Genomic DNA, 23,892 nt, shown 5'->3' with positions numbered 1-23,892 from the left:
ATTGGAATCAGGGGGAGAAATTGACTGAGAGTTAATTATGGTTAATTCAAGCAACGAACTGCATTCTAACCTTAATGACAATCGAGACCTGATCCTAGTAAAATAAACCAAAGGCTGATCATGAAATATAAACTTATCTACTAATTTAAGAATTTTTTCAACTCTATTTTTGATTTTTCCATTTTTTTATACCATCGTAAGACATAAAAACCGGCAATGATAAAATCACTTGCTTGAAATAGACAAAAAGACTCTACTCTTTAATTGATCCTATTCATTAATGTAAAAATTACTTCCAAATTGTATGAAAAATTTTCTTTTATCAACGACTGGATAAACCGATTTTCAAATCCGATTGTAAACTCATCTTTACCTCGACAACAATGACGATGCGCATGCGCGACTGGACGTGGAATGCAAAGAGGATAGACCAAAGTAGAGGCTCAGTTCTGGGGGTTTGACTGACGCCAGTTTCTCCACGTTACCGACACGATTTCACCCCCGAGGAGACGGGGCGCCACGAGTCCTACTGGGGTATCTGCATATCGGCCAAGCGGGGGGGCTCCGTTCGTACTTGTTCAACTGTACAAATGATCAACTGTACACAGAATTTTCAAACGGTGAGAACACCGTTTAAAAATTCTAAATTCTAAAAAGCTAGACTGTACATGTGGCGCTGGGTCCACATGTACAGCCTAGCTTTGTTTCTCGACAGTTGAATCCCTACACAGTAGTGCTCTCACCGTCTGAAAATTCTGTGTACAGTTGATCGTTTGTACAGTTGAATAAGTACAAACGGAGCCCCCCCGCTTGGCCGATATGCAGATACCCCAGTAGGACTCGTGGCGCCCCGTCTCCTCGGGGGTGAAATCATGTCGGTAACGTGGAGAAACTGGCGTCAGTCAAACCCCCAGAACTGAGCCTCTACTTTGGTCTATCCTCTTTGGTGGAATGGATGGAGAACAAAACGAATAGGACACAAAATCGCGAGATGCCATCTACAATGGACTCGATGGTCGATGTTTTCAATATTTCAGTTTTTTGGTTACATTGAAATTCAATATTTTTTTTTCAATTTGAAAAAATGATTTATCAGCCATGTTATGAGGAGATAATGTGATACTAACGTCAATGACCAGTTGATTTATGATTTAATTGGTGATTGCAATTTTTCGTGACAGTGCTCTACGTTTTGTGATTATTTTCCCCACGTCGGCTTGTAAATACGGGGAATTGTGGTTTATTTTTTTATTAATTTTTTTTTTATCACCATCAGGGTATCAACGTGATTGAAATAGAGGAAGATGTCTTCCAAAAGGTACCTTTGATGTTATAATTGAGTTTTGCAGGAGGTGCATTTAATTATCAGTTTGGAGTAAAATTGGGAATTTTTTGGAGCTCAACGCTCAGCCAAATCATCTGGTTTATCGTTGTCTTTGTTAACCTTCTGTCGAATAGTCATTTCATTCCAAATCCAATCATTTCTGTCTGAACAATTCTCCTGTCGTTAATGATAAATCAATAACAAAAATTGCTCCAAAATGACAACTGAAATTCGTTCAGATTTTTCTATTTAATATTAATTTTGGTGGTAAATATTGACCATTATGTGACTGGAAACACTCGCTATTTGGGTGAAACAAAAAAATTTCAACCAAATTACCTCGTGCTGATATTAAAATAAGAGAAAAATTATTATTAACTAAAAATATGCCCTCGAAAGCTCTTCAAAATTTCCTGCCTCAGTATTTTCCTCATTTTCAACTCTGAAAAACTATTGAGATTCCTCCCAATGAATAACAGAATGCATGAGAAGACGATTAAACCATGAGTGAATGAGCCAAGATGCCCACAAACTCCTAACGATCTCCATTAATTAATTCTGATGACTTCCCGCAGTGAATTGAAGAAACTATCGGAGGAGAGCCTGACTCGTCAGCCGGAGGAGGTCTTCGACATAATTTGCAAGCTGGGAGAGGGGTAATCATTTGCATTCCGTTGACTCAGAAAAAAAACTCGTGTGATAACAGTGGCAACTCATCATTGATGATATTTTTAGATCCTATGGATCCGTTTACAAAGCACTTCACAAGGAGAGTGGACAGGTACTTGCTATTAAACAAGTGCCTGTTGATACTGATCTTCAGGAAATCATCAAGGAAATATCGATCATGCAGCAATGTGATTCCCCCTACGTCGTTAAATATTACGGGAGTTACTTCAAAAATACGGATCTTTGGGTAAAAAAACTTCACATATTTAAATGAATCGAGTTGGGTATTAAAGTTTAAATTATAATAGCTTCCGGGTAGATAGATAGAAAGAAATGATTAAACAAATAAATAATTGTCGTTTTTTAAAATTAAAGATTGTTATGGAATACTGTGGAGCCGGTTCAGTGAGTGACATCATGAGATTAAGGAAGAAAACTCTCCAGGAGGATGAGATAGCGACAATTCTCTGCGATACACTGAAGGGCCTCGAGTACCTCCATTTGAGGCGCAAAATTCACAGAGATATCAAGGCTGGAAATATTTTGCTCAATAACGAGGGACATGCTAAGTTGGCGGATTTCGGTGTTGCTGGCCAGCTCACAGTAAGTATCAATTCTTGGCGGAAAAAAACTTTTTAAGGAAAATTTTCCGGAGATGAAGTTTCCGGGAAGCGGATTTAATAAATTGAACCCTTGTCTTGCACCTTCCAAGGACACCATGGCAAAACGAAACACTGTGATTGGGACTCCCTTCTGGATGGCCCCCGAGGTGATCCAAGAAATCGGCTACGATTGCGTGGCGGATATCTGGTCCCTGGGAATAACTGCTCTGGAGATGGCGGAGGGTAAGCCACCCTATGGTGATATTCACCCAATGCGAGCGATTTTCATGATTCCCACAAAGCCACCGCCGAGCTTTCGTGAGCCGGACCAATGGAGTCCCGAGTTCATCGACTTCGTCAGTGGTTGTCTGGTGAAAAATCCCGAGGAGCGAGCAACAGCCACTGATCTCCTCAACCATGAGTTCATCGGCGCTGCCAAGCAGCCCAACATCCTCAGCATGATGATCGCCGAGGCACACGACATAAGGGAGAAACAAAGTGCCCATCGTACCCACATCATCAACAATGTCGCCATCAAGGGGCAGACCAATGCTGATGACTCGGACGATGACGACTGCAGTGGAACAATGAAACCATTACCTGAGGATCCAGGTACTCTCGTCCCCAGTCACGATCTGCCAGACACTGGAACACTTGTCTCTGGAATTCTGGACCTGGGGACAATGGTGATCAATAGTGACACTGACACCGAGGCCACCATGAAGAGGCACAACACTGGGTCGGTCGAGTCTGGAAAGAAATATCGACCGCTGTTTCTTGATCATTTTGATAAAAAGGAAGCACCTGAGATTGTCAAGGGTAATGGACAGATTGTTCACACTGAGGATGGTAACAAAGTCGAGCAGATACCCACCACTGAGGCCCAGAGGTTTCAGAGCCATCTCCAACTACAACTCAATCAGATCTCACATCCTGTTCCTGAACAACAGCATAACAACATATCCAAGTTTCAGAATGCCTTTACTGAACGGGATTTTGATTTTGTGAGTCGAAATTTACAAGTATTACAGTTTTATTGTCTTTTCAATTTAGTTTGCAAAAACCATTCATTCCTATCTATCGTCCATCGCCCTTAAGAGTACCTATACTGAGCAAAAAAAATACTGAGAAATGAAAATTCCATTTGTCGCCATATTTTCCAGTTGAAGTTCCTGTCCTACGAGGAACTCCAACAACGCATGGCAAGCCTTGACGCTGAGATGGAACGAGAGATCGATGAATTGCGCAGGAGGTATCAAACAAAGAGACAACCAATTCTCGATGCAATGGATACAAAGAGAAAACGCCAGCAGAATTTCTAACACTGTGGTTATTTTTTGTGATAGAACGACAAACCGAGAGATACAAACGGGGGTGTACAGTTGTATGATATTGAATAGGTTTTTAACTCAGTAATGCTTTTTTCCCCTCGAATTTCTCGGATAACGAGGGGTTCATGGGGTCAAATGGACACTTCCAAGTTTCTTTGATCTATCAATAGTTCCTGAAATCTTCAATGAAAAGAGATATTTGTTTTCACAGACCAACCAAGTATTTCCCTTGGTGACAAGCCTAGATTTCTACTCAAGAAATTATTCTTGAGTTTACAGCATTTGACAAAAGCCAAAAGGGTTCACTTTACCCCCCCCCCCTCCCATACCCTGATCTTGTCCGAATATTCTTCCTCTACTTCTGGGCTTCTACTTAGTGTTTCTTCATGGAGCCTATTCAGGAAATTCGAGGGGGAGAAATATTCCGATACTAGCCAATAGCCTCACATCGCGAGTGTAAATTATTTTACAGGATTATTGATGTTGTTAATTGAAGTGAGGAGACAATTTAATTAACAAAAAAATTCGGAAGATTCTCTTGCTTGAAGAAAAAATTGCTTGAAATGAACTGAAACCATTCACAGAGGAATTTATATCATCGTGTTGCCAAACAGGAGAATATTTCAAATAACATTACTCTCAATTCATGCAAGGGAACATTTATGTCCAACTTTTTTTATCAATAAAATAAAATAAATCGAAATTGCACCTTTCAAGGTAATAATCTGAAGTCTCCTCCATTTCTATTAATAACATGCAAATGAACAAAAACGAAGGAGACAACAACCATACTCAATTCTTTTTTATGTTCATTAAATGTAGTTATTGTTGAATACACTATTCTTATAGAGTTATACAGTGAATATAGAATGAGAAAAAATGTTTAGAAGGTAATGAGGACGAGTGGGAGTTTAACAACTGATAGTTCAAATTTTTTGGGCTGATTTTTAATGATTTTTTTATTACTAACATACTAGTCTTCTTTCACGCCATTTTTTCGTAAATCGTTGCATATTATTTGCTTCTGCCGTGTCGCAATTCTAGGAGATATGACTAAAAGGGATTCACTCGATATAAGTGTCGGTCGAGCTCACGATTTCCGTTTGATTAAGTCAATTTTTAAATTTTTCGATCGATTTCGAGTGAATTTTCGTTTTTGCTGGGCCAGATTCTTTTTTATTTGCATTACTTGAACATAGGTGTAATAAGATTTTTAGTTACATTGAAAATTGATCGTCTGAGCGATTATTTATATTTTTTTTATCGGATATTTGAACTATCTTTGATAAATTCAATTCATTTTTTTTTCAAAGGCACGTGTATGATTACATTGGATCGTAATTAATCGATTTTTGAAAATATATATCCGTTGATAAAGTCACTGATTGGAAGATGAAATTGTGGAAATTTATTAATTAACTAGGACATAGTCTTCCCATTAACTGCGCATATGCTTCATAGTCGTCGAACAATTTATCGAGAGCGATTTTTCAAGTTTAGGTGTGATTAGGAATGTTTTGAGAACTATTCAGATTTTTTTATATATACTCAGGAAGAAAAGGTGGAGAGGAAGTACGTTTGATGCAAATCATGTTTTGCTTGATGGTTTCTTTCGAGATTATTTTCTATTTGTGAACTGGACGCTTTGTTGATAACAAATAACAAAACAGCCGTCTTTTTAAGTGCTCATTTACGTCTGGTTTGAACTTCAATCCATTTTATGATAGTTTTTATAATTCACAAGATTTTTTAATAGAAAAAAAATTCCCGTAAAGCGGAAGGCAAATTCAATTCCTAAGAAAAAAAGGAGAGTAAGTTTGAGTTTCCTAAAAAGTTTTACCACTTTGCAAAACATTTATAATTCGATTCCTTTGGCTATTCCACATTTTCCAATTGTAATTATTCAACTATCCTAGAAAAGACAAATAGCCAGAACTGATCGTTAGAATTTCTTCAACAGTATGAGACGAGAAATAAGTATAAAAATCTCGTATATTATGAAGATTTTGGCATTAATATTCGAAATTCAAGAATATAAACAGAAAAGTAGTCGTACAGAATGAGTGACAACATATTTTTGATATAGAGACTAAGAAAGGAACGCAGACACAATAGAAGATCTGAATTTACAAAGGAAAAATAGTTATAACCAAGAGGAATGAAATTTTGTAACCACCAGTGGATAAACGGGACTAATAGAATGGACCCCATTCTCATGTCAGTTGAAAATTCTTTAAATTTATTTATTAATCTCATGTCAGGAATCATGTATCTGCGCAATTTTTGTTATTATACAAAATACATCACTTATTTATTTGCAATACAAACGTATAAATTCATTTTTCATAGTTAACATGCATTAATGAGCAGATGATTTGAATTAATAGCAAGAAGTAAAGAATTAAACTTTATTAAAATTATTCAATCTCATGAGAAATATCATAAATTTCATTTAGTCCATTATTCTTGTCCTGTACCGAACGCACTACGAATTGTAAGATTTTGTAACTAAAAAAATATTAGCCATTAAAAAACAGAGTTGGCAATAGTCCACTGACTGAGCAACAATTGAAGTGGAAAAATTAACAATTATTCATTCACAATAATAAACAATTAATGAAAAACCTTCGGGCTAAACCGAATGTTAACGAAAAATTCTAAACAATAGACAAATACAAGATGTGATTTCCCGAAGGGTTTTCACCCAAAAAAACATTAAATACATTAAAAAAATATATAGTGAACACTAATCGAACAAACAAATGCACAATCTTTATAAAGGGGCCTTGTCTTTATACAAATGATAATGAGTGGATTCTTACCAACCCTGAGCGTAAAAAGCATTTAATTATTGAAATAAAAACAATTTCTTGCGATATTGAAGAGATGGATGAATTTCTTGACATCTTCGTTAATTCCTACCTACTGAATACTTTTATCAATAATTTGTCACCTAATTTTGGCACTTAATTACGTTGGAATTGTGACTTTTTGCAAGTTGAAGTGAAAATGATGATGAATTTTTGGGAAAGTGATAGGATTTTTCACTAAGTATTTTGCTGTAGAGAATTCAATTCTCTGCAATGGATTCATCTATTCAATGGAGAAAAATACATGGCATTGTATTTTCCCTCTTTCTTTTCATTAAATAATTAAAGTGGGTTGAAAATAATCAATGCAGATATTATCAACCTTATAACTAGAGGTGATTCATAAGTATCTCGTTTTTACCCATTAAATTAGCGTTATATTTTTCAATTTTCGAGACGTAGTGATTTTGTAGTTAAATATTCATATTCCTCTATTCTGCATTTCATTGAACTTTCATTTCGATTCCCAGGAATTATTGGATATGTTCGGTTGTATTGTGCACTAATGTTAGACGTTGTCGTTTCAATCGCACGCCAAATTCAGTATTAAATTATTTATTTATTCGAGCGATAAATTTCATGAAATGTGTGGACGGTTCAGATCTAAAATGATAGACAAATGTCTGTCTCGACACGAACAACAAAAACTCGTGCGAAAAAATAGCGAATTCCACTGGATTTCTACGGGAAAATAGAACATTTTCCTACCGAATAAAAATCTATTCGTTGATGTAAAATTTCTCTTGTTTCCATGCACAGCACTTTTGGCACCAGTAATCATCACCTCAGAACTTGTGAAGCTAAAAGTTACATATTTCGCATTTCAAGTTAATACAAGTGAATTAGCTCGGTGAATACAATCCCCTAAAAACCAACATAATTTCAACACAAAACCTCTAGAGAATTTTCCATCGACATCATCAACTCCTGATTCTCCCCTCAGCCCCCCCTTGCGTTCCACCGTCAACCCTCCTCCTCACAAGTCATCATCGCCAATCATATGAAAAGCGTTATTCTCAGTAATATCACAGTGTTCCCCCCTTATCCCCCTTGCAACCCTTTTAACCTCCTCCCTCCCTCTCCTCCCATCCTTCACCGTTCCCGAGATTCCCTCCTCCTTGTCCTGCCCACCGATCCTAATTTTATTGACTCCATCTCTCAGCACATAACTCCAGCTCTTCTCACTGCCAACCTCACCCCTTCCCTCAGTTCCCTTCATGAGAAGTTCATCAATCATTCCCTGGAGTGATACAGACATGAGAATCGCCTGTTCCGAGACAATGGTGATCCACTGGAGCTGATTTTTGGCGACTAAATACTCAAATGATAGCTCCAAAGTGTAATCAGTGCCATCAGACCTGTCCATTCCATTGTGAAGTGTCGTTATTCTCCAACACCTCATCCTGGTAACCTTGAAGACAGCCTCATGCTCCTGATTGTCATCCAAGAGCATTCGAAGATTGAGCTCATTCCTTCCGATGGAGACAATGACTCGAGTATCAGGCTGGGGATAATCGCAGAGACATGAAGCAAACTGAGTAAATCCATAGTACTTGCAGCTTCTGATGAGCTTGAGGTACTCTCGCTTGTCCTCGATGAATTTGGGATGTTTCAGGTGATCGAGATTACTCGGCACCAGAATCCATCCCCTGTTGACTTCGGCCACCGCTTGGTAATAGAGTAGATCCAATGACACCGAGTCCTGAATAAGTTTGAGATCGTTTTCAGGATCCCAATAGCTCTTTCCAATCATCAGTTTAACTGCCGGGAAATTTATATTCCCCAGTGTGAGGACTGGTGATTCAAAGTCCTGGAGGCGACGGAGAATGTTGGCATTGCTCTCTCCCTCGATTATCGCGAAGAGTGCAAAGTAGCGGTCAAGGTACTCGGGAAGACTGATATGTCTCAGGAGCTTCTTGAGGACCCGGGAGGTGCTCTCGTTGGTGCCGACTTTCAAGGAAATTCTACGATTATTCTGAAGAAAAATATCGAGACTCTCGATGGTCGACATCTTGGAGGATGTCTCCTGTTGAGCGTGGAGAAGGAACGTGGTGAGCAGGGGAGACGTGTTGAGAGACGAGGTTTGACCGATTGTTTGGATGTACTTCTCCAGGGACTGACGACGCTCCTCTTGCTGCGTTGTCGTCAGGGGGAAGAGCTTCTTGGGGGGAAAGGGAGGCAGTGGAAGAGATGTCTCCTTTGTCAGGTGCTCGTGGAGGTGGAGGAGCTGCTTGTAGCGGACTGTACAGTGGAAGAGACCGTTTATGTGGATGTTGTAACTCTAAAAAATTTAATTAAGAATTTTTCTTTAAGGTTTTCTAGAATTTACGATTGCGGTAAAAGTTTTGAACAACATTGCAAATTATGGGCCTCTGCCGCAATTTAACGCAAAAATAAATGGAATATATAAGGCATATTTCCATAAATTATTAATCATCATTAATTATCATGGGTTAATTTTACGATTATTTATTTTGGAAATATTATTCTGTTACTTACCAGATATGAGTTTCCACTGTTATCAATAAACTCCTGAGTATCAGGAATTGAAAAATGCATTGTGGTAAATTAATTTTCAGATGAGTTTTTGCAATCTCTTATTATCCCCACTCCACCCCTATAAAAAGTGCAAAAAATAATGCGAAAATATTGATAAAAATAGGGAAATACATCCAAGTATTTTCATTAATTCGTCAAAATATGGAAATAACCTCCTTACAATATTGTCCTCTGGAAACCCACTGCTGAGTCCCATGTAATCCATGTATCGAGGTGAATTAAATAATCAGCACTGCACTCGTTCTATTAATGTAAATTAATAGCTCACTGGCACATATATGTATTGAAATCACTGAGAAATTCAGGCGACACTGGGAAATTCCTTTTTTTGACAGATGCGCTGTTCGTACACCCACTGAACACGCTGACGCGATTCTGTATTTTACGCGGTCTCTCTCTCTCTCTCTCTCTCTCTCTTTCTCCCTCCGTCTTTCTCTCCATATTTAGAAACAACTTTCAATCGGAGCTGTATCGATGAGAACCGCTCCTGTATTCGTGAATCACACGAATAGTTCATGTTTCAACAGGAAAAAAATTTAATTGGAAAATTCCCACGGAAACCTCGTCGAATCTCTACCCAATTTTTTTATGTTAATTTTTAACTGAATTGAGAAAGTAAGACTGAATAAGATACTCTATAGACAAAAAATCTACACAATTTTCAACTGGATTTTCTAATGAATAAGAGAAGAAAAATGAAGTGGAGAAAACCTTGGGAAATTCCTAGTGAAAATATTCCAATAGAAAAAGTTGAATAGAAAGATGAACTCCAGTTTTTTTTGATAAGATATTTTTTACTGGAGAAGTTTATCAACAAACTCCTCCAATTCTTATAGAAATGCAATAGAAGCCGATTTATCAGTTCTTTAGGGGATACGTTAAGTCGGTAATCAATTGGTCAACTCAAAATAAAAAACTAAAAAAGAATCCACGAATTCTTTACGAAAATTTATAACGCCCCTATATTGTTCTTTTTCTGCTCTTGGATCAACAAGTGAGGGCTATCTCCACTGATGTCTTATCGCCTATCTATCATCGCGATAGGGAACTCTTTTTAATCATCGCTGTCCCTTAGATGAAACAACATCGGTAGTGTGAAACATTGTCGACCAATCAAACTCCAGTGCAATGCAAAAATCCTGGCTGTGGGTCCTGATTTTTGTGCTCGTGGTGCAAAAGATTTCAGCACAGAGTAAGAAAATGTTATCTCCTTACGAAAATTGCGTTTTAATTATAAAAGAATTGGATTTGAACTATTATCCATTAATCAGAAAAAGTGGAAAATTGATAAATTGATTCTTTGGAATTATTTATATCGTATAGTACTGAACTTCTCAGAATTATGGGTTTTATGAAATTATCTGAAAAAATTACGCCTAACACTACAAGAATATGCTCACTTGTAAGTTTTTTAAAATTGTGTGACCATGTGGCGGAGCAGATGAACGATTGCCGATGAGAAAATAAAATAAAATTCAGAAAAAACCTAGTACTCAAAATAGAATTAAAAATAATTTTATGTTCAATTCATTTCTAAAAAATTACTCTCATTTGGTCGTTTTGAAGATTGTGTACTAAAGTGGGAGAACGGGACAACCATCGCAGATGATTTTTCATTTTCCATCGTATTACCGGAGATCGAGGACACCGAACAACCAGGAAAGATCCTGCTCACTCTGATCAGTGATAATATTCAAGAAATTGTTGAAATCACCACTACTTCAAACGAGAAATTACGGTACATGAATGCTACCATTGATGGGACATCAATAATAGTGAACCTCACTGAGCATTTTATCGATTATGAAAAGTACGAGGTAAGTAACTAGCTAGTCTGATCAACTCCTTGATATTAGCATGAAGAGCAGAAGATATGTCAAAGAATCCTTTGTTGTTATTTTTATCGATTATTCAGCTTAATTCACGAACATCCGATAATTTATCGGTTTGGATGAAAATGTACTTATCAGAGTTATTTTTTACTCGAACCACAGTTACTAAGTAATTAAAGTTAATCATCAGTTTTGATCGTTATCAAGATTTTGTGAGTCACATAGACTTTATTTATGGATTGCTGCGGGTTTCGCAAAAATTCATATTTTGTGTCTCATTTACGCTACTTGGCATTAGTTTTAACGTCATCACAGGTTACCTGGACATATTATTATTGGCTTTATTCTGTTTTTAATTTTTCGGGCGACCTACCTCTTTAAATAGTAATAAATAATTTGATTTTGCTCAATTTTTGAGTGGCAATTTCATTCCTGCATCAGCAAAAATAATATCATATTCTCATTTTTTCATGCCACCAATAGACGAAGAAGGTGATTTACATCGCAGTCGTTTTCAAATGCGCAGATGAAGGCCAAAGAACGCTCGTGAGTATAAACAATAGTCGACCTAAGAATGGAACGAAAAAAAATATAGAAAATCGATCATATAAAGAAAATAAAGAATAAAAAAAATATTTACAAAAATCACAAATTTTTTATGGAATCTTTCCTCTCTAAATTCGAATGACATTGGCAGTTGCGACTTACGCGGAGTTACGATTTTAAAATTTCAGGAAATCAGACAACCCATCACGGACACGAACAACCACGACCCTGAATTCGAGAACACTCCCTACGTCTACAAGCTCCCCATGCCCTTCCCCAGCGGCGTAAAACTGGAGCTTCTACAAAGGATATCCGCTGTAGATCTCGATCTCACCCTCACCAAAATGAATTTCTTCCTCGATTCCCAGGACGCCGTCAGCGAGGCCTTTTCCATATCCCGGTTGGCACTCCCCGATGATAGTAATCCCAAGCGTCAGTTTGCTAGTTTACAGACCAAAGGTGTTCTGAATCTGCTGACCGACACCACCTTCTACATTTATGCAAACGTACCTTATCAATTTATTTACTTATTTATTGGTATTATGTCCAGTAGTACTGGAAATGCCAGACAATCAGAATAAAATTGAAAACGAATATCCCCCTCATCTAGGATTCTATGGAGCCTGTCAGGACCGGAAGGACAGCGGTGATAATCCAGGTGGACAAAGATAATTCAGCTTTAAGTTTTGCCAAACCCCTATATTCTGCTAATTGTTCTGATCTTTCGCCTGGAGAGGTAGGTCACCTTTTATGGCTAAAATTCGACTCACATTATTATGCTTCAAATGTTATTCTGAACTTCATAAACTTGTTTAGCGAATTCGGTAATTTTTTTCTAACTCTTTGAAACGTGTTTTTCACTTTCACGTTTATTGTAGGCGGACGGATTTACCCCGAAGTTTGTTGAAGGGGACATATCCCTCGGGGGTGGTACTAATGACACCGAATGGACTATCGAAGATGTATCCAAGAGTGAGTTAATTCCATTAGAAACCGAAAAACACGATCAACATATCATCCCTTCAATTTAATTTCCAGAATATGCTGATAATTTCAAGATAAACATCTCTCAAAACTTGGAAAATATAGAGATTACCCTAGTGAAACCACCAGCCTCATTTTTCCAGGAATCTTTTGTCGCATTGATTCTGAGTGTGAGTTTAAACTATTCTATTTTCCTTTATCATAGAGTTGATGGGAGTATTTTTTAAACACTTCAATTATCAAAGTCCACGTTGTTAAAATTTTTCCGATCAACCAATGTATCGGAATTCATGAAAATCTACGTGTTGAGGTGATTGCCTCATAGGGTAACCAATATAGAATCAAGTAAAATGAAGAGATGGCAGGCTAAAGCTCGGGGTATGAAGTTTTTGGTAATTCTAGGCTGTTGCCTATTATATACCACAATGACAAACATCATAAGATTGAATTTAGAAAGTAGAAAGATACCAACGTATTTATCCACTGTACACAGGCAAGGAAAGTAGGTGGTGCAGCAGCTAGCACAGTCATTCACCTGACTCTCCCAGGGAGACAATCGCATGACATCCCTGATGCTGTCCCTAAAAATGAGGACGACAGCGAAGATTTAACTCCTGTTGTAATCACACTTGCTGTACTGTTAGCTATCGTTTCAGCTGCTCTCATTGCCACCATTGTTCTCCTCAGGAGGTAAACAACTCGGGAATTCGTATCATTTTCTCATTAATCATCATTCTCTGTTGGGCATATCAATGATAACCGAATGCATTCATTTCACAGACCAGGGAGAGGAACTAAGCCAGCAGAGAAGAGCAATGGAGCAGTCCAACCGCGAGGAGAAATGAGAGAAGTTGAAAGGTAGTTCGGATTCAAAAAGAATTTTTTCTATAAGTTAAAACAATGTTTATAAAATCTAATTAAGAAGCATTTCAGCAAAATGGTTCTCGTTGATTTGGTGAAAAAAATAAAAAGAAGATCTCGGAAAATCAGGAAAATATCAGAATTGTCGTAGGGCTCTTTTTTGTAACTTCTGAATTGTTCTAAAAAAAAGTTTTAACGAAAATTTCAGTAGATTCGTTCGTATATCGTCGAAAACGTTGCTCAATCTTGCTGACTACGAAATTCTCGATAAAAAAATCATGTGCTATTTTTTTTAACGTGTGATTTTCTCGGATGCATGTTCAAAATATCTACACGAGTGCAAACAAAATCTTTCATTCCTATTATCAACGAACCAAAATTAATCGTGATCTACATGTGATGTTAGTCCCCAAGTTACTCAATCCAAGGTACAAACTCAAGGCTAGAAATCATGAAATCCTTGCATATCATCACGTGCGATCACTGACAGTTATCTTCAACTCTTCGCGCATTAAAAATAATCATCAGTAAAGTTGGACACCCGTCCTTGTGTTTTCCTCGGTTGCACAGCCCGGAATTACCATGAATTATCTTAAATTATAATTGGAGATGATATTTGTTAATAAATCATGTGCAAAATCAATTCACTTGATGATTATTCTGCAGATTGGATAGTGATCCGATCTCAAATGGACTACAGAGACGATCAGTGGCGTTCAACGACACTGTTGAGGAAATAAAAGTCGCCAGACTGTGATGCCATAAATACCTGACTACAGATTGAAACGGAAATCCGTTGGAAACTGTTCGTTTATGTCGAACTTCCGGAAATTCATCGTTAAAAAAAAATATTACGTACGACGAGTCGGCAGTAATGAAAAGCAACTATTAACGCTGAACACTTCAGTTTAATTTGACACAATTTCATTTATCTTAATTGAAATTTAACTTTTTACGGAAAAATATCCCTGAAATCTTCTGGTACTATTCCTTCAGTAATAGTTCATTTCGATACAACTGCAGGAAAGGGTTTTAGGGCTCGTGAAAATTTTATAGGATGAGCCGAAGATGAGTTCTATGATCCTACGACTGTAAACCCACTTGCTCCGTAAATATCGGACACGATTGTTTGACAAAATATCTAGGAAATGGGATTTTGCGCACACAATACATTTCTTTCAAAATGAAAAAAGTTAATTAACTGAATAAAATATTCCTAGTCACGTTTAAATAAATTATGTAATTTATGTATTAAAATAAAGTTTGATAAGTCAATCACCGATTCAATATACGCCACTTATTTTCGTTCCCCTTCGATATAAAAAAAATAGACGCAGTTATTAAAATTGATTAAAATTGCGAAACAGTGTTTATAAATGTAATCCTCGTACAAGAATGCATCACTCGAGGGCAGTGGTGCATTCCTGGGTGTCGCTGCATGGAAAGTGGAGGACACATCGAGTCTTCTGCGCAGATAAGCTAATTAAATCTTATTTTTAACGTTTAATTTGCTTCCGGAGAAGAAATAGGGAGTCTCGAGTTAAACCCTAAAAATTCTGTTCATTTAAGTTCATAAAAAACTCACAAATCTCCCAAAATCATTCTGCAGATTCAAGTACCTCCAGAAGACTTGTTTAAGGAGATAGCCACAGAAAAAATTGGTCGCTTTAATCTTTTACCCTCATTAAAATATGATTTATCAATGATAAACAATTTGTTTTCTTAGAAATTTCAAATTTATCTTTTCTCAAAGTGTTCTCGTACTTCTTAGGGCGATTCAAGACATAAATAAAAAACTGGCCAGGTAAAAATAATCAAAACAAACAGTCGTAAATTGATATCGCTACGGCCCTGAAATCACAGTTCACTCCCATTCTCCGGGCATCCCACCTTCCTCTACTATTCTACACGACCTTGTATTTTCAGTTACACGGGTGTTATCCCAACAGAACAGATACACGCAGCTGGAGTCTTCGGCCTCAGTACCGAGGCAGTAAAACCCCTCAAGTCATTTAAACCCTCACGAAAGTTTTCACGAAATATCTCCGAAACCGAGGGAGATAGCGAAATTTTCATCATGACCGTTTTTGGAGTCCTAAATTACCCCAACCAGAAAACTACTGAAGAAAATTTTCTCTCTCCTCTAGATTCCGAGATATTTATTGAAAACCAGTCGACAATCCAGATCGACGTGGACTATTTTGTCGCTTCGCTACTGAATCCGCTGAAAACCCTCCAAAAATTCCCGATCCCCCCCGTCAGTGGTGAAGTGGCACAACGAGATAAGTCACTACTGATCAGTTTTGGATGAATATCTCAGAATCTATGGAAAACAGCAAAATATTTACCAGAATCTTTTTCAGGGAGCAAAATGAGTACTACAACAAATGTCATTACAAAAATTTTGCCATCTCCCTTAGATTTGGAGTTATCGTTCAAAAACAAAGTCAGAGATAAATCAACTCATCTCGTTTTAGCACTTCGCTCCTGAAATCATCTTTGAAATGCCATTTCAAGGCCTTTTTTATTCGCAGTAAATGAAAAACACCGGAAATGCCCTGGAAATTGATTGAAAAAATAATTTTGGAGCCGGAGTAGCGCATCTCAATGCGTATTTACTCGATGAGGCTTACATTCATGCACATAAGTAGCAAGCAAGTACTCATATTGGCCCCCTCCACAGGTCTAACGGACTTCTTATAAAGGGAACCCACGCCTGGCCTGGCATACCAGCCGAGTGCCTCGAACGACATTCATTACTCGGCTGTCATTTAATTTCTCAACAATTTTATCACCCAAGTTATTCGAGAACTAGTACTCCGGGCAATTGTTTCATGTTCCTCTGGCTTGTGAGGTGATCACGAAGTGTAAATAATGTTGCCAAGTGTCTTCAGGTGTTGAGTAATGAGTTAACCCCGAGGAAAACCAGTTTATTCTATAATTCAGAGGCATACCTGAACGATACGTAAGTGCAATCAATCTATCGATCTATTCTGTGACAGTGGAGCCAAGTGGATTTATTATTTAACGGTAATTTTTTTCGCCTGTGGCGGTGGACAAGTGACGGAGGTTCATTGGGCAACTATCATTAGAGGGTAATTACTGGGCTGATGGGCTCACTGGTGGTGATAGAATGGTGGAGTGTTGGACAGCATAGGGCACACGAAAAAATTTAACAAAACGCAGTTGCATGACTGTTAAATAGCTGATTTTTGTACCTAAAATAATCATAATAAAATACTTAAATAATTATGTTTTTGATCTTGATGACAGCGCAACGCATCATCAGCGAAAATATCTCGATTAAAGACGATAAACTATTTAATATATCCAGTGTTTATAGCTTTCCATGACGTTTAAGACAGAATTTTTTGATGACGTTCATCGATTTTGGGATGATAAATTTCAAGAACACAGGACAGTGGGGCAAAACGGAACGTTATCAATCGTTAATTACTTGGGATCGTTAGAGTGAAGTTCGGCGATTCTTTACTCATCTGGTTCAGTCAGTATAAGAGAATTTTTTCGAGATAATTATACACGTGCGGTTTTTATTGAAGTCAGGGAGTGGAACGTTGTGGTATCATTATTTACACCAACGTTTCGAGACGTAATTCTCGAGCCCAAAGGCCTTCCGACAATTTTAATCAATTCACTAACCAAAAATCTTATTCAAATTTCCCCAAAATCCTAAAAACACTACAAACACACAAGATGTTTACAAAAACATCTTCAGAGACATCTCTTATCGACTTACCTTGCAATGACACCGAAATCCAACTGTCCTGACACATGTTTTTCTTGTAACACCAAAACCCTAGAAAAAGCGATGAAAAAAAAATTAGCAGCTTTTTAAAGAATACTTCCTGGTGTGAATTAAGTGAATTCCCAATTACCTACACTGATATGATAAACTCCGAATGAACCATCAAAATCACCAGATCAGAACGGAAATCAATCCCTCTGACCTTGAATGTCGTTCTTTCTCCATACGATCAATATTCCATTACTTTTTCATATTGATTGATACAATTGTATTCTCCATTGACTCACAACACTTTATCACCCTTCACTTTATCACTCAACAGTTATTAGGCACTTATTCATTGAAATAAACATTTTAACACGGGGTCGAAGACTTTTAACCTTCAAACTGCCCTCCCATCTCTCAAAATGATCAAACGACACTAGATTTCTCATATTTTCGTGACGACACTCATACCTCACTGATGTCCCCTGTTTACTGCCTTTTTACTCAGCAGTTTTCGAGCTATTTCAACATTTCACTGGCCACCCGGTGTCTGTTATTGTCTTCCACGCGTAGAAACCCCCTTTTCCTCTTCTGGTGACTCTCATTGTTTACCTCACTCTCTGACCTTGTTGCCCCTCCCTTGTTCCACGAAACGATAAAAATTCGATGATTTATCTAGGTTAGCTGGGTAACTTGATTCTCCATGAACTCAAAATTTTTCATCATAATTCACTCAATAGTTTTTGAACACTTAATTATCGAAATCAATGGTCGAACAGCGAGACAACGGCAGTCAACCTCCAAAACTACCCCTCATATTCCCAAATGATTCGAGTTAATAACTTTTTGATATTTTCATCAGAAAACTCTTTGCTCACTGACATCTAATATTTACCGCCCTTTCACTCAACACTTTCCCGCTAATTACATCGTTGTTGTGTCCACTCGGCGTCTGCTGTTGCCTGGCGCCCGTGAAACCGCCATTTTCCCCCTCCCGTGAAGCCTCTTCTTGTTGTCTTTCCCTCCACTAAAACTCTTTTCGTGCAATTTCGCAGAGGAAAAATAGTAGTCTGATGTCACGTTGCGTTTATCAGTGGAGATAAGCACTGAAATCGCGATAAAAGGCTCTCCCAGTTTCGACTAAAGTCGGGCAAAATGGCTTTGGCCAGGATCAAGAGTTTCCTTGACAATGGTCTGAAGAGTGTTTCGGCTCCCATGGACCGGACAGCCGCTCTTGAGCCAGAGATCGGAATTAGAATTGTTCATTCACCGAATGATAAGGAACTAAGAGTCACTGTTATTGGGGCCAGACATTTACCACAGAACTTTGGCTTCACCAGGGTCAACAGTTACATTGTCAGGGTAAGAAACAAGTGAAGATAAAAAGGAGAAGGGAATTTTCTGAATAATTTCTAGGGTTTTTGGTCGTATTTTATTTATAGAGAATACAGAATGAAGTTGTATCTCTCAATAGGATTTTTCGATTGAGGTGTTTCATAGGGAAAGTCGTAAACATCAATTGTTAATTTTTTGTTCTGTCTTTTTTTTCTACTCTTCTAAAAAATGAAAAAACATGAAAATTTGGGGAACTGAATTTCTACAGAGAATTTTTTCTATTAAATATTTTCATTGGGGAATATTTCAATGCAATAAATTGTTCAGAAGAATAAATTTCTGGAGAATCCTCTAATGGATTTGCAATGTTTATTTATAAAATTTCTCAATCAATTGTCCTCTAACAACTTTCCTCGATTTCTCCAAAGATAAAACTCTTCCCTGGAAAAGATAAATTCGAGACCACGACGAAGAATGAATCATGGCCCCAATGGAACGAGGAATTCGTGTTTCCCCTCCGCAAAGAGACAAAAGTACGATTTGGAAAGTCAAAAGTTACGGAGGAAGAGATTGACGGATCGAAGCTGATAATAGCGACTCTCTACGCCATTCTGGAGGACAAGCCATTGCTGGCGACTGAGAAGAAGGAGGCAGACAAGGAGAATGCGAAGAAAAGTCAGGAGAAGGACTCGAAGAAGAAGGATGGCTCCACATCCGGGGCCTCTGGTTCTCAGGAGAGTAAACCCAATAAATTGCTCAGTCAATTTTTCAATAAAAGCCAGGATAAGGAGGAAAAGGCCGCTCCGGAGAGGAGGCGGATAGACCAGAGGAGGACTGTGGGAGCCACGACGATTCCTCTGGACCCCAAGAATTTTGGAACGAAACCAACCAGACCGAAACATCCCAATGATGTGTCTACTGGAGAACTCTGGAAGCCCTTGAGGCCTATTGCTAGTGGAATCTCCGGAGCTGAGGACAGGGTAATTATGATTTCTTTCAGTATTTTTAGTTTCGTAGAGAAGGGTGGCGCAGAATGGAACTATACAAAAAAATGAGTATAGAGTGATAGAAATTTGAGGTAAAAAATGATGAATAATTCTTAAAAAAATGGAACTTGATGAGCAAAATGAATTTTTATGCGATTTTTTTATTTCATTCAGAGGGAAAATAAGAAAGGGCAAGTGGAGATGATCCTGATCCAAGAAAAGAGTGACAAAAAAGACGTGAGCGAAGGGAAACTCGTCCTCAGTTTATCTCGACTGAGATGCTCCCTCCAGACGATGCACGAGCAGGAGTCGATGAAGGGACAGTTGTACATAAAAATATCGGTGGTGGAGGGAGGGCGGGTCACTCACTTCTGGAAAAGTGATCGGTTCAATCCCACGGTTTCCATGAAGTTTGCACAGGATCAGGCCCAAGTCATTGCTGATAATCCATACGAGGGGGCTCTCAAGGACGTCAGCTTCGTTATTAAATTTGTATCGAAAAATAAAATGGGTAAGAAGAATTATTAGAATATCCAAATACTTTGAATATTTTCTCTAGTGATTAAATAAGAAATTGAACTCATTCTTTAGCAAACCTCATTGCACCATTGAGGAAATTGTCTTCAATTGATGGACAAAATTTAATGTCTCATTACAGGAAAGAAAACGACTATTGGACATTTTGTGATCGGTCCAGATGTGGGTGGACAGTACAGTGATCAGTGGAAGCAGGCCATGTCAAAGCCTGGACAGGCGATAACCAAGTGGCAAGCCTTTGAGTGATTGAAAGAAAATTCTATTAAACACTTGGATTAAGGTGTCATAAACACGTTGTACATAGACTTCACAAAGCAACCGTCCTTGGGATTTCTTATTGGAGAATATCCAGTATTGCCTTGATAAGCACGATTACAAAACCGTTCAGTGATGAGTTAATTTTAAAGAAGTTAAGACTAATGCTATCTATTCTGAAAATATTAACAAAGTCATTTGGAAATTTACACTCATTTTGCCAAATTTATGATAAGAAAAATAATCTTCAGATTATGACTTCACTATCACTGACAGAAACAATTAATTCACTGGAGATATTTTTCTTTAGAAACTAGTATTATCCCGCAATGTTTTGTATGTAACAATCTTCATCTCCTCCATTCACGCGATGGAAAATATTCACTAAAAATGAATCATTACAGATATTTTTTTCAGAGAACTGTTAGATTTCTAATTTTTACTGAATATTTCTCTCCGTGCAGTTGAAAAATTATCTCAATTCGGTTGTGAATAAGAAAAAAATAATTTATCTAATGTAACATCTCCTAGGCGTGTAGAATAACTTCGAGATTCATTAATGCCACTTAGAATTGACCGTATTTAATTGCCTACGTCATGATCCCATGAATCAGGCAGAGGGACATAACGAGTGGGTGTGTCGCCTCTAGAATTGGGACTGAATTTCTCGCTCAAATCGCATCGAGAGGATGAAAATTCAATTAACATCCAAGTGCCATTAACAGTAATTCATAAAAATTGAGGCTTCATTGTGAGATCTACCACTTTGTATTAGTATTACTTGTCAACTGTATTTTTATTTTCTTTTTACAGTAAAAAACCATTTGCACGCAATTTTTGTCTTTTTTTTTTCAATCATTTCAACCATTGAATTATTAAGTGGAAAATAAATCCACTGAGGACAGTGAAATATTTTATGTCATAATTTTCCACCGCACAATGTGCATTCTACAAAAATCTTTTAAGTCAGGTTAATTAATTATTAAAAATATGTGGATGGTCATCCACGTAAAAAATATATAAATTTTTATAAAAATGAAATAATTACATTTAAGGTATTTTGGACGGTATGGAGGCTGTCTCATTCGAACGAATGATTCAGTGTTAAAAGTACATGGTGATAGTGGATGGCTAAATGATATTTTTGTTGTTAATTTCACTTGAGATTCATTCATTTCTGGGATGAATATCTGGGACTTCTTTACAAGTCCAAATATTCTTCGAAAACTCATTCACAAGTGAAATTATCTCCTTCACTTTTAAAAATGTAATATAAAATTAGTTGTTTTGAATCGTTTGAGAAAATATCTCGTGTAACAGCGTCTAAATCTTACAAAATTCCATGAAAAAATTCAATTACCACCTCAAGTTCAGAGATGTCTATCAATCATGGATGTAAATGTGGAACTGAGTGATTTACTCGTTAACCTAATCTAGAACTAGACTTTCCGATAAATATCGTTTGATTTTATCCCCGAAATTCTGAGATATTATCCACATACCCTGGCTACTTCATCACCTCACTATCTTCCCTGCTATGTAAACCTATTTTTTCTATACAACATTGAGATTAATCTGATGGCCGCCAGCGTGAGAGTCTCGGTTTTTCTCTTGAGTTAAGGCACCTCCAATTGTCTCAGGAAATTCTTTATCTCTAAGGCAGTTTGATTCCCCTGATCTGTCCCCAGCTCATTATTCGATCGATGTGGCGATGATTCGGTCGGTGTTAGGAGTCTTAAATCGTCGTTCCGAAAAGACTGTAGCTCATCACCAAGGCCCCAGTGACTACTGAGGTAATCCACGAAATACTGAAGGTAGTGCCTGAATTGCAACCATCCTTGGTGTTGCATGTGCAGTACTCCATGAAAATATTGTACGAGCCAGTCCTCATCAGGCAGAATCGCTCGTCCCGAGCGAGCCCAGGTTCACCAAGGAATGCACAGCTTCTGAAGTACGTCCAGACCCCGTTAACTGGAGGATAAGAATTGATCGATTAAACAACGATTGAATGAAGAAATATCTATTTATGTCTTATACTTTTGCTCATATTAAAAATAATTCACAAAAGTATGAGACATGAATAATTCTGGAATTGCATTCACTTCAGAATGTTCCTCTTTTCTTCCTTCTTTGTTTTTTCTTCGGGATATTTTTACGTTTCTGAACTGTAGCTGTAAGGACAAACCTTTCTGACGAATTTTCCGACACATGGTAGGCTTGATTCCCGGCAAGTGTTCCAACGTCTGTCCATTGCAATCTGAAATAGGTACAGTAGTGTTGTCGAAGGGATCCGCGCATTTCGGGTCACGATCTGATCTGCACACCCAGCACTTTATCGAGAATCCTGTGGAAATATGGGGAACAGTGCAATAGTGCTAAGTAAATGATAATGAGTTCCACGATGTCATAAAAGTAATTAGAAACAATTCACCTCTGGACTGAAGGTGTAAAACTCGATGAGTTGAAAAAATGAAATATCTCTTAGCCAATTCATCAGTAAAATTGCATAATCTTCGACACAAATTTACTAAATAATTGAATAATCAATAGAATTTTTCAAAGAAACTCAGGTTTCTTGCCCAAATTAATTCCACGTGATTGGAGTAAGGGAAAAGCAACTTCTATGGACAAACCCTCAAGCAAAAGCACATTTAGTCCAGAAAATCCCATATTCACAGCAACGACAAATTGAAATTCCCAAAAATCTTTAGAAAAATGAATTCCCCTAATTCCCAGTAAACATTCATCAACAAATGACGATGACGCGCAGGCCCAACCCACCCACAAGTCTTCGAACATTTAAAACTTTTTGAAAATCACTGGAAATTAAGAACATTTACCTTGTTCAATAAAGCACATGAGCAGCACGATTGCCACCAGTCCCTTCGTACTTCCAATACCGTTCCTCATGCTGATTGACTGGATCAATTAACGTGTCAATGATATCAACAAACAAGATCGTTCACCGCAAAACACTGCACGATGCACTCTTCGACCAACTGTTGCGGGTATTTATTATTCTCCAGTTTATATCTCCACCATTAATGGTCTTAGTTAAATTATTTTGCCGAAGGTAGTTGTGATTTCTTCAGAGTTTTTTAGGTATTTTTCGTCGATTTTTCAAGATAATGACAGGATACACGCATTGGTCATCCACGCCTAGTAATTTGTATGCACCGTCGCCATTACTCATATCCTCGGGGGAATTCGAGAGACTCCGAGTCACGTGATCGATGTGGGAGGGGGTGGACCGCACCCCAACTATTTTTTAAAATAAATGTTGAGTTTGGAGTTTATTTGAATTCTAATTGAAGTAAAAAAGTGGCTGAAGAGTTAAAACGCGATAAGGTGGAGTGACGGTGTCAAATTCGCTAAAATCTATGAGGTCACTCTTCTGGAAATACCCCTCTCTATTAAATGCCATACCTTGGCAAATTTTTCGACACCAAT

General features: G+C 37.6%; 5 protein-coding genes across 6 annotated transcripts; 3 read left to right on the top strand and 2 right to left on the bottom strand.

The window, feature by feature from the left end:
• The first annotated feature begins 968 nt into the window (after positions 1–968).
• On the top strand, positions 969–6,809 carry Hpo (hippo). Its single transcript, XM_064121080.1, has 7 exons — positions 969–1,158; positions 1,277–1,318; positions 1,900–1,980; positions 2,060–2,240; positions 2,369–2,596; positions 2,706–3,599; positions 3,759–6,809. Exons 2-7 carry the CDS (start codon positions 1,305–1,307, stop codon positions 3,915–3,917), a joined length of 1,557 nt encoding a protein of 518 aa, XP_063977150.1. The 5' UTR covers positions 969–1,158; positions 1,277–1,304; the 3' UTR covers positions 3,918–6,809.
• On the bottom strand, positions 6,145–9,969 carry LOC135162515 (sorting nexin-17). 2 transcript variants are annotated; one of them, XM_064121096.1, is made up of 3 exons: positions 9,508–9,969; positions 9,296–9,413; positions 6,145–9,077 (listed from the first exon to the last, which is right to left on the bottom strand). In XM_064121096.1, the coding sequence occupies exons 2-3, from the start codon at positions 9,353–9,355 to the stop codon at positions 7,773–7,775; spliced, it is 1,365 nt and encodes a 454-aa protein (XP_063977166.1). In that variant the 5' UTR covers positions 9,356–9,413; positions 9,508–9,969; the 3' UTR covers positions 6,145–7,772. The 2 variants fall into 2 exon arrangements, with proteins under 2 accessions (XP_063977166.1, XP_063977165.1); XM_064121095.1 differs by having other exon boundaries at positions 9,516–9,968.
• Positions 9,970–10,342: 373 nt separating this feature from the next.
• On the top strand, positions 10,343–14,865 carry LOC135162511 (uncharacterized). The gene is made up of 10 exons (XM_064121090.1): positions 10,343–10,547; positions 10,922–11,172; positions 11,671–11,733; positions 11,922–12,239; positions 12,344–12,469; positions 12,612–12,705; positions 12,772–12,887; positions 13,211–13,407; positions 13,498–13,575; positions 14,245–14,865. The coding sequence occupies exons 1-10, from the start codon at positions 10,484–10,486 to the stop codon at positions 14,333–14,335; spliced, it is 1,398 nt and encodes a 465-aa protein (XP_063977160.1). The 5' UTR covers positions 10,343–10,483; the 3' UTR covers positions 14,336–14,865.
• A 1,429-nt stretch (positions 14,866–16,294) lies between these two features.
• On the top strand, positions 16,295–21,276 carry LOC135162523 (uncharacterized). The gene is made up of 5 exons (XM_064121112.1): positions 16,295–16,543; positions 18,385–18,691; positions 19,093–19,644; positions 19,825–20,161; positions 20,309–21,276. The coding sequence occupies exons 2-5, from the start codon at positions 18,485–18,487 to the stop codon at positions 20,431–20,433; spliced, it is 1,221 nt and encodes a 406-aa protein (XP_063977182.1). The 5' UTR covers positions 16,295–16,543; positions 18,385–18,484; the 3' UTR covers positions 20,434–21,276.
• Positions 21,208–23,646, bottom strand: LOC135162542 (uncharacterized). Its single transcript, XM_064121144.1, has 3 exons — positions 23,283–23,646; positions 22,628–22,786; positions 21,208–22,413 (listed from the first exon to the last, which is right to left on the bottom strand). The coding sequence occupies exons 1-3, from the start codon at positions 23,350–23,352 to the stop codon at positions 22,178–22,180; spliced, it is 465 nt and encodes a 154-aa protein (XP_063977214.1). The 5' UTR covers positions 23,353–23,646; the 3' UTR covers positions 21,208–22,177.
• Between the last annotated feature and the right edge of the window lie 246 nt (positions 23,647–23,892).

Source organism: Diachasmimorpha longicaudata, chromosome 5, assembly GCF_034640455.1.
Source record: "Diachasmimorpha longicaudata isolate KC_UGA_2023 chromosome 5, iyDiaLong2, whole genome shotgun sequence".
Classification (NCBI taxonomy): Eukaryota; Metazoa; Arthropoda; class Insecta; order Hymenoptera; family Braconidae; genus Diachasmimorpha; species Diachasmimorpha longicaudata.
This window is presented reverse-complemented; position numbering and strand designations above follow the sequence as displayed.